Consider the following 10736-nt stretch of genomic DNA (forward strand, 5'->3'; position numbering starts at 1 on the left):
AGGGGCACACAGCCTGGCCAGCTGGGGACCTGTCTGGGAGCTGGATGGACGAGGGCGCAACAACCCATCATGATGCGTCTGCTGTCTTCTGGGTCTCTCAGTGCTGCGCCTTCTGTCTTTATCCCCGTGCCTTCCTGAACGTGTTCAATTTGGATAGATACGGAGCGCCTCTCCTGTGAGGAAAGACTGTGAGAGCTGGGGTTGTTCAGCCTGAAGAAGAGAAGGTTCTGGGGAGACCATAGAGCAGCATTCCAGTTCTTAAAAGGGGCCTATAAGAAAGATGGGGAGAGATTTTTTTAGCAGAGCCTGCTGTGACAGGACAAAGGGTAATGGTTTTAAACTAAAAGAGGGGAGATTTAAGCTGGATGTGAGGAAAAGGTTCTTTATAGCGAGGGTGGTAAAATACTGGAACAGGTTGTCCAGAGAGGTGGTGGATGTGCTATTCAAGGCAAGGCTAGATGTGGTTCTGGGCAACCAGATCTAGTAGAAGATGTCCTAGCTCATTGCAGGGGGGTTTCACTAGATGAGCTTGGAGGGTCCCTTCCAGCCCAAACTAGTCTATAATTCTATATTTTTCATCCACATAAATCTTCCCCAGCTACCAAAAATCTAATCATTTTAGAAAGGTAGCAAGGTCTATCTGGGTTTTAGAAGTATTAAGCTGGATATTTCTCATGTGACTATATAAAAGCTAGACTGAACTTTCTGCACATACGACTCATGTTGCTCCATCTTGCTGGCTTCCTCCCTCATCTCTACTTGAAATTCTGCAGTGGTATGCACTACTTGGTTTTTTACATCTGGTCCACAGCTGTAAAGCTGGACATGGGCTCACTTAGAGCAAAGAATTCTTGTACTTATCATGGAAGTTTTGCCTGGTTTAATTGCAGTTGAGTCTACTGCATGTGTTTATGTTAGAACGAAATATTTATAGGCATCCAAACAATAGAGGGGTTTCTCACATTTTTTACACGTATTTCCTCAATTCTGTTGCATTTCTACTTACACATCTTTAAATTTTTTCGAGATCTACTAAATTCAGCATGTTAAATGGAGAACCCGTGTTTGTTCTGCGTAAAACTTCGTTATCCCAGAGTGCAACTGAAGGGGGAGCGCTTAAACTATTTTTAAGACCGTAGGTATTCAGTGATGCTGGGCTGACACGGGGCCAAGCTAAAAACATTTACAAACAATGAAGTTCTAAACTTGAGAGGATAAAAACTATAAGCTATGGTTAAATGTCATATCTTGGTATACCAAGAAGCAGATGTGATGTACTTGAGTACTGGATTTGTGCTTAATGTTCATGTTGCTTTAGGCTTGTTGATGCCTTGGTTATGTACGAGAGACTTATCATGCAGTTTAAGAATAAAAGCAACAACAAAAAAAATCTACACTCGTTTTTACACTGTGCCCTTTCTGTTGCTGGATTTCGTTAGTGAGCACTGGTTTTGTGCAGCAACACAGAACTTGGTGTCAATTTACAGGTACTTCTTTTTTTTCATAGCCTTGGGTAGCTAGTCCGTCATAGATCCACCCCTAGGCTTTCTTTACTGTAAACCAGCTATTCCGTGCCTCCTCTTCCTGCTAGCGTTTCAGTCCAGAAGTTAAGCAGCTTGAAACTTAAGACTTCCTTGAATTTCCTTGGTAACAATCGACATTTAGTCAAGACTGGAAACGATGCTTCGGGTGATTGTGGAATCTGCTACCAATATCCCTAAAACTAAGTTTGGGAAACCAGATCCTATTGTTTCTGTTATTTTTAAAGGTAAGAAAAACTGTCATGAATGTATTGAGGGAGGAGGTTTTCTGAAGGATCATGCCTGATGTATTTGAAAATCTGTGGAAACATGTTTTTCTGAAGTTACATCTGATGTAACTTTGGGGAAGACTTTTTAATTAGAGAGACAGGAGTTACCTGAACAAAGTTTGAACTGGGTGGAGTGCATTGGTCTTTTCTGGCCAGCAGTGCTTCTGTTTCAGGATCCACATTTTACAAGCTTTGCTTTAAAAAACCCAAATCTAATTGCATAAATAAAACCCCTTTTAATTCTGGTATTGAAAGTTACCTTGTTTTCCATCTGAAAAATCATTCCTGTCTTGACTACTTTGCAGAGCCACTGCTCATTGTTACACCAATTTTTATTGTGACTGGTTTCTTCTCGTTATTACCAGCCTATTGAAAAACAGTAGTATCATTACTGAAGGTGTTTGGGTTTATGTTTTTTCATATTTGCTTTGTTTTTACAAACTGGATTGTGCTTTAAAATTTTGCCTGGTGACATTATTTAAAATAAAGATGTAGGAAGGAAACCACGTTTTATACTTTCATTGCTCATCAGATACATATAGGAGAAGGAGAAAACTGTGATAAAACCAGCATTTATATGTAAAGCCAGTTATATTTTACAATGTATTTCACCTGTTGCCATCATTTCCTCACTTGGCTAGAATAAAGGAACTTGATTTCAAATACTGGTTTATCTTTAAGATGCAGAAACCTCCAAGCAGTTTTGGATCATGTAATGCATTAAACCAAACTGTGACAAATGGTCATCTTAATTGCTGGTAACCTGGTTTCTTAACTGTGCACTGAAATTGAAAAGGTATTTCCTGAAGTATGAAGAATCATTGCAGGGGTTTGTCACTTTTGGAAACCAAGTCTGAAATCATGACATTTTGCTGGAGGCTGGAAAAGGACAAGGCAGTGCACATCCAGTATGTTCCAAAATGAGGAGGTTTTGAATACTTCATTTCAGCATCAGAAAGATGTAATGTCATTCCATTTCCTTTCTTTTCCTCCTCTTTTTGGAGTCTGTTTTTTTTCACCCCCACTGTGTGTTAAGGCAAGTGGCTGAGCCTGTCTCAGGAGTTTTTGGAACTTCCTGATTCTTAAAATACTATTTTATTTGCCATGCAAAAAGTACTGTTAGTGGAGTACTGTGACCTCTGTTCTGCAGTTTCATACTCCAGAGTTGGTTTATGCCTCAAGTGTCTGTTTAATACCTCCTTGTAATCTTCTGTTCCTGCTGTGTGCTCTAATGGAATTCAGTTTTACCTAGTAAATAGAAGTTACAGATTTATATTTTTTCTTTTGCATTGCTGGATTTGTTTCTTAGACCTTCAGTTATCCAAACAGGAATTGGGCAACAGACATTGAAGGAATGAGTTTATGTTTATCCTTTATTTATCTGCTATAACTGGGATTTTTAATGTTCACGAACATGCTTAACCATTGTCTTAAATACAGCTTCATAACTGTGACAGTTTTTTAGTAGGATATTTAATTTCTCATTATAACTGCCACTTCTTTTTATGTGGTTTTACTACGTACCAGCAGTCTGATTTTTTTGCTTTCTGTCCAGAGTGATTCAAGGGGGCCAGAAAATAGCGGGCTTTTGCCAGCTATTGAGCAGCTCTGACTGGAGTACCCGGTTGCCAGGTGCAAGGGCATCAGGTCATATCTGAAAATATGCCCCCTCATCCTGTTAGTATGATAGGAAACCAGTCTTATTTTTGGGAAGGTGTGTGTCAAAGGGCAGCAGTCTTTCACGGTTGTCCATACCCACTGTAGCTCCTGGGGGGACGTAAAAAAAACACTTGGGGGTTTATTTTCCAGACTGGGGAAAACTCAGGATTAGACATTTGCAGCTATGCTGGGAAGAAAAAGGCCATGATCCTACAACTATTAGTGTGTAAGTCACTCTGCACTTTATATGTTAACACACATATGTTAGTATAGTTTCATCTATGACCTAATCAAATTTGTGTAACTCAGCAAGTTATAGACTATATAGTCAGTACGATTAATACAGTGACATGTATTAGGTGCATATTAAGAGGCAATAGCTGTTTTCTGTGGTGTTATCTTATTTACAATCAAGGGGGGTTGTGCAAGCATTTGACTTATTTTTTTCACACATTTTCAGTCCAGTGGGATGGAACTTTTCTTTTGTTTACTTTAAGAACAACTCACTGTTCAAAGAGAACTACACCCTGAGAGTAAACGAGTATTGCTGGCTGGAAGTGGGGGCTGGAACTGCAGAATTCTGAGTTCGGCATCACTGTACATGAGACAAATTAATATGAAAAACTGTTGCCATTTGCTGCAGTGGCACTAAGTGGTAACGATTAAACCAGTACAATTCTTTGGGTTTGTCAGATATACTGAACTGGAGAAAAATGTGTCAGATTCTTGTCTTTGGGTGTAAAACCCGACAGTTTCTTATATGTGCAGTCAGTACTAGAGCATTTAGTGCTTTGATCATTCCTTTTGACTGCCTCATTCAGCTTTATGCATTAAAAACTGAGTGAAATGGCATTCAGTTCGATTGGGCCAACTTGAATAAAATCTCTTTTCCCATTTGTGCTTCATCTCAGAGCTTTCCAGCAGGCCAGCAGTAGTGCATCGCTATGTTAATTTATATTTCACTGTGTGAAAGGAAAGCGTATTAGAGTGCAATTATTCCTTACATTTATGTTTTCTGTTTTTCAGAGATTTAAATTACCCTAGGTTTAATTTCCTGGGTTTGGAGGTCTGCCCATTTGATTCTGCAGTTGCTGCCCCTGTGCAATCCTTATTCTTCATTCACAAAAGTTTTACAGAAATCTTAGCGAACTGAAATGTGATTTTTCTCTTTAATCTTAGGCTCAAGACTGTTCTAAAACATAGTTTTTGCTTCTTCTACTCCCCATCTGCTGCACTTGATAAAAATACTAGTTATGATAGAAGAAAAAAATTAAGATGTAAGCACTGGTTGTTTAGCAGTACTGTAATTATCTAATGATGGAACAGTTACTATTTAAACAGCTCATCTTGAATGACTTTTTAACACCATCATCTCACTGACTGTCACTAAGTTCTTATTGCTTTCATTTCCAATTGATATGGTTAAACGGTATGTGGTGCTATAATGCCTCTATGAAGATAAAGCAAATAATGATTACTTCTACAGTACCAAGGTTATTGTAGATATCTTTTAAAGAAATATGTCGAGTGTTCTACCTGTACCCATTATCATTTCTTATTCTTTATTTCTTGCTAGGACCAAACTAAAAATGATGACTGGCCCTATTTTACAGTTTATTCTGATGTGATTTACAGTCTTAGTTTCTGTAGGTGGATTCGTTACCAGTAGAGGAGGGCAGCCTGAGGACCTGAAACTTATGTGAGCTCCAGGAATAACTGGGTGGTCCATCTTACCCTGCTTGCAAAGTTTGTTCTTTTTGTGGGAAAAAGAAAGTTCTTTGCCAACACTTTAAAAAAACGAACAAGCAAAACCTTGTTGTTTTATGTGTTAAACAATGATAAAAAGTGTAATGAAAATATCAGTAATGTGAAGAAAATACTTGCTTGAGGAATGTGAATGCTGCACTCAGACTGACTAAATTACAATTAAACCCCAATGTATGCAGTGTTTCCCAGTGTTCTTCATCCAACTTGCACACAAATCCATAACACAAAAAGTTTTTTCTTAGTGTAATCTGGACTATACATATTTTAGTGGAATCATAAATCTTACTTTTGTTTTTATGAAAATGGATATTACTAGATGTTAATTAGTTCTTTGTTCCACAAAATGTGAGTACACAGCATGGTATGTTATGAAAGCCCTTTCCTTTGTGGTACAATATGAGTCAATATCCTGTATAAATTGAGGACAATTCCTGTTACAGAAGTGTGAGTCAGTTCTCGCAATTTGCAATATGGGATGACTTTTCTTCTTCCAGTACATCCCACTATCATCCAATAAAAAGAACCACCACAGTCTGCTGCTTTAATAGTGGGTATGTGAACTTGCCCATGCGCTATGTCTTTACTCTTGCATCTCAGGCCTTTGCAATGTTTTCCTCACAAAGTATAGCCATAACTCGCAAATAATAAAACTGCTGTTACCTTTACTGTAGTCCTTAGATACCAGGAGTGTGTCTGAAACTTAGCTGCCTTGTGCTGGCTGAGCATTTTATAGATCAGCAGTTAGTTTACTGACTGTACTTAAATATACTTATTTATTATCACTAATATTTGCAATTTCTGTTTAGAGAGTTGCATATTTGCCCGGGTTCTTTAGTGCTTCTGAGTGTCATGTCAAGACTTGTTCTCTATCATATAGTTGCACATATAGTGCAACCAAAAAGTAAAAATAAAGCCATGGCATGTTACTTGCTTTGAACCTGTTGTAAGAAAAGGATTTTGCTTTCCTCTATAATAGCTGAGGGGGGCTACAAGGGGCCCCTGCAACACCCGAGTTGTATTATTCCTCTCAGGAGAAGAAATTTGAATTGAATGCCACACTGTACATAATTTACACCCCACCGCACTCTCCCATGGTTTGTAGGTTGACCAAATGCAAATTTTACCATGAAGTATGGAAAATTTGTAGTTTTTAGGTACAGTAAATGTCAGTTAAGTGACCTGCATAACTTCTGGAAACCATTTTTTTCAGGAAAGACTGCATTTCCTCTTATATGCATATGTATTTCTGCTAATATTTGCTCATTTAAAGGAGAAAATGCTGACACTGGAAGAAGATCTTAAGATTATTTTTTTCAAAGTGATTTTATTTCAGAGCTACACAAGAGTATTTTGTAACTCGGATATGGGAAATGTGTAATACATTTTCTTTACTACTGAAGTTCATTACTTTGAGGTTATTGATTGGTTTGGTGTCTTTTAGTCTGTCTTCTTTCATCATTACTGAAGTTGCAGTCAAGGGTCATAAAAGATTGAGAAACCTAAACACTAATTTTTTCTTTTCAGGAATACATCTAACAAAACAGAATGAAAAGCCTCAACTACTAAATTGCCCAGGGGACTTTTTGATAGTAAAATGTGCAGCTACTGGAAGAGGCAAAATGAATTGGAACATTTGGTTTAAATCTCAGACTTTCTGTTAGAAAAGTAAAAGGAAAAACAGTAATATTTGTGTAGTGTGTTAGTAAAAACACATTATCACACTTTGTTTGTATTTGCAGATGAAAAAAAGAAAACAAAGAAAATTGACAGTGAACTTAACCCTGTCTGGAATGAGGTAATTTTTTTTTTTTTTTTTTCATAAATTCTTGGTCTTTTCTAAGATAAAACACTTGTAAAATTGGTAAGTCAATTCTACAGTTGTGAGTATCTGTTAGAAAAGGTAACTAGTGATAGGTGTTCTATCAAGGTGTTAGTAAATAGAGGTGAATGGATTCATCTTGTACCAGGCATTACAATTCATTAGATAATGTTTTTATGTGGATATCTGGTGAGTTTGTGGCCTGTTTTTGTTCCCTCTGACTTTGAACCAAATGACATTCAGCCATTGCTTAGCTATTATATCCTTTATTATATAATACAAAGAAACCCTACAGAATTTGAATCAAGTATTGAACTTTCTCAAGGTTTATTTGTAGGACTGGTCACTTTTTTTATCTTCAGTAATGTTTTTCATGGAAAAACGTTTTCATAGCTTTTTTTTTTTCACAACCAGAAATTAAAGATTATTCTTACATTTTCTAATTAGGAATACAAGAAAACCTACAAATATTTGTCTAAATTCAACAGCAATTGTAGTTCAACCGGTTGATTGCAGGGGAATAGTATCAGATCTTACTGATGGTAAGAAAATACTTGGTGTAAGTGGAACTGCAGAAGAGGTTATGGCTCAGTACTAAATAATTTAGTTATTTTTCTGTTATTGTTACTAATAAGTAGAAAATCAAGAATGTACTATGAGCATTTTTAACTTTGTTTTTGCAGATGTAAGTTAGTCTGGTCTGTCACTAAATGCAAAATTTATTTCTAAATGATTTAGTTGTATATATTACCCCACTGTTAATTAATTTACATGTAAATTATAATTTGGCTTTGCTCCATTATTTTTGTTCAGATTCTTGAATTCGACTTGAAAGGAATTGCTCTGGATAATTCATCTTCCCTGACAATTATTGTGAAGGATTTTGAAACAATTGGACAAAACAAGTATGTTCTTTTTTCTTTTTTTTTTTTTTCTTCCCCAGAATTAAACACAACTTTCAATACAAAAATCCAGGGAAAAAATTGAGCTGATAGTTACTGAGAGAAATGATGTAATTAGATGGGTTCTGATGTAATACCTACTTGTAGCCTATTAGCCAGTGAGCTTTCCATCCCTCACCAGCTGGATTGTTACTCTGAAGCAAAGTGTCAACCTTCTTTTATGCTTTATTTTAGATATGCTAAAGCTAAATGAAAGGAATGTTTTAGCCATTTAAGGCAGAATTTGGGTAAAATTTCGATCCCTTCAGCTATTACTGTCATTTGAAAACCACAGCTGCCATGTTTTACTTGGTGCTTGCTTGTAATAAAGGTCCTCGTGTAACTAGATTTATGCCACTACAGATACCTGATGCAGGTTGTCATCTTTCAGAATGGTACAGGGTAGTATCTAAGACTACTATATGTAATAATTGTCCAGAAAGTAGTTCTGAAGAGTTCTGAATTGGCATTCTCAGAGCAGAGCTAACACAAACCACCACGAATTACAAAATGCAGTTAAAGCTCTTAATTGTCTTTTAAAATCTTCCAGAGAAGCTATATTTTGCACCACTTATTTAATTCTTGCCTAGGAAGAGGGAAGCCTAGGTTCAATTTCCTATCTTGTCTGGAGGGATTGAAGTCCTAGACTTATGTCCTGGAAGAATGACTTACTCATCAGGATAAATATGTTGGATAAAATACAAAAAGTGTCTTGGGAATGGAATCTGTTTTTTTGTATTTTTGAGTGTCCTAGCTAGTGGGGTCTATGGAATGTCTCTTGTTCCTACTATATTCTTCCTGGTCCAATGAACTATGAGTTCTCTGCACATACATTAAAAAGCTTGAACTTGAAAATAAAAATAAATTCCCCAAGATCAGCCTGTGGAACTCTTCTTTGATGTAAGCTGTGAGAGTAAATTCTCTCACACTGAGAAGTGAATCTATCACCAGTTGTTGGTTGAGTGTTGCAAGCCTCACGCACACTGCATATATGGAAGATTGCTAATGCTCTTGCTAGCTCCTCTTCTGATTATAGTCTGAAAAAATTGTTTAAAAATGGATTGAGGATTTTTTTCTTTGGTTGGTGGTTTGGTTTTTGTTTGTTTGGTTTGTCAGGGCGTGGTTTTTTTGAGAAAATACATAGTTTGGTATTAAGAGCATCTTCTGTGAAAAGTAACCTGAATAATCTCAGCAGAGGAAGAAAACACATATCTAACTTTCCTTAGAGGAGGACTTTAGAGTTCTAAAACTGGGGTGGGAGGCTGCCGAGAACAGACTTTTTTGACATTCATTTCTTGGAAAGGAAAGGCAGAGGCTTCTATCAGCAAAGGATTTAGAGTTTAGCTCTTTAGCAGATAGAAATTTTCATGATGCCCCTAAGATGCAGGAATTTATGGCTCTTCTCTCCTGCACCATTTCTGTTTGGTTAGTGCTGTTAGTGCATGTTAGGCTTGAAAACTACTAGTTCAGTATGTATAGCACCTATATACGTAAAATTGGGTTCCACATTTTTCAGACATCTAAATGGTTAGTTTTAGTTTTAACAAAATCAGGTTTTATTATTAATTTTAGAGAACTGCAGATAAACAGGAGCTATATCTATGTTTGCCTGGAAGATATAACACAAAACACAAATAGATTTAATAATAATTTTATAGATTTTAAAAAAACCCACCTGTGTAGATTAGGCCCTTAGTGACATGGTTTAGTGGTGGACTTGGCAGTCCTGGGGTAATGGTTGGACTTGATGATCTTAAAGGTCTTTTCCAACCTTGCTGATTCTATGATTTCCTTCCACTAAAAAATTAAAAATATATCTAGTTTTTCCACATATGAAGTAATTACTACAGAAAGAATGCACAGAGTGTATTTTCAGTTTAATTTTTTTTTTTTAGTTTAATCTTGCTCTTGAAGACACTGAGAAAGAAGCCACCTTGAATTGAGGCTTCTATCTTTATATGAAAGGAGATGACATTATAAATAGGTTTTGAGTACTGAAATGCAGTCAGGTATCTGTGTTGGCATTTGAACATTTTTTGTAGCTTTATAAACTTACAGAATAGGAACATGAAGTAAGTAAACATAGAACTAATTAAGGTGTCTTGTTCAACTAACTTTTAAGAGTAATCTTTGCATTTTTCAAACTTTTTAACTTTTTTTTCTTTTTTTTTTTTTTTTAATAAGAACAGATTTGTTCCTGTGAATTTGAGTTGATAGAACCTTGTGACTATGGCCATTGAAAAAGATTGTTGCCATGAAAAATTAGAATGGTAAATGTAGGAACACAGGAATTCAGTTAATCCAGAATCTATTAAAAAGCATAATAGATGAACTTTAGTAAAGCTGGAGGGTACTTTTTGGCATTTTGACCTGGACTTCGAGGTTCCTGCTGTATTTGTGTGATGAAACATGTACATAACATGGAGTTATAACAAGTTTTATGTGGCTCTGAACAGATGATGATACAGATTTAAAAAAATAAAATACCTGGGGTTTTGTAGGATTTAAGCTTTAATTTAACGTCAAAATGGGATGTGTACAGGGTGCCATAAACCAAAGGCATGCAGATCATTTCAATGAAGAAGACATAAATTGGCGGCTGAAATCGTTAGCAACCTCTTGTGTTCTTCATGTTTGCATGAAGTAAACCTGGTCCGTAAAATCAATTACAGGAAAAGGGTAGGGTATTGGGTGGTGGCAAGCTAATCAGAAAGCTTTTCTTTTAAATAATCTACAGCAG

General features: G+C 36.4%; 1 protein-coding gene across 1 annotated transcript in view; it reads left to right on the forward strand.

Annotated features, from left to right (window-relative positions):
* Nucleotides 1-1680: 1680 nt before the first annotated feature.
* Nucleotides 1681-10736, forward strand: part of MYOF (myoferlin) — a 67902-nt gene continuing 58846 nt past the window's right edge. Inside the window, exons 1-3 of the mRNA XM_010011551.1 lie at nucleotides 1681-1768; nucleotides 6976-7031; nucleotides 7869-7960. Coding sequence (XP_010009853.1) covers nucleotides 1681-1768; nucleotides 6976-7031; nucleotides 7869-7960 — 236 coding nt within the window. The remainder of the gene's footprint in view (nucleotides 1769-6975; nucleotides 7032-7868; nucleotides 7961-10736) is intronic.

Source organism: Nestor notabilis, unplaced genomic scaffold (assembly GCF_000696875.1).
Source record: "Nestor notabilis isolate BGI_N333 unplaced genomic scaffold, ASM69687v1 scaffold7373, whole genome shotgun sequence".
Lineage (NCBI taxonomy): Eukaryota > Metazoa > Chordata > Aves > Psittaciformes > Psittacidae > Nestor > Nestor notabilis.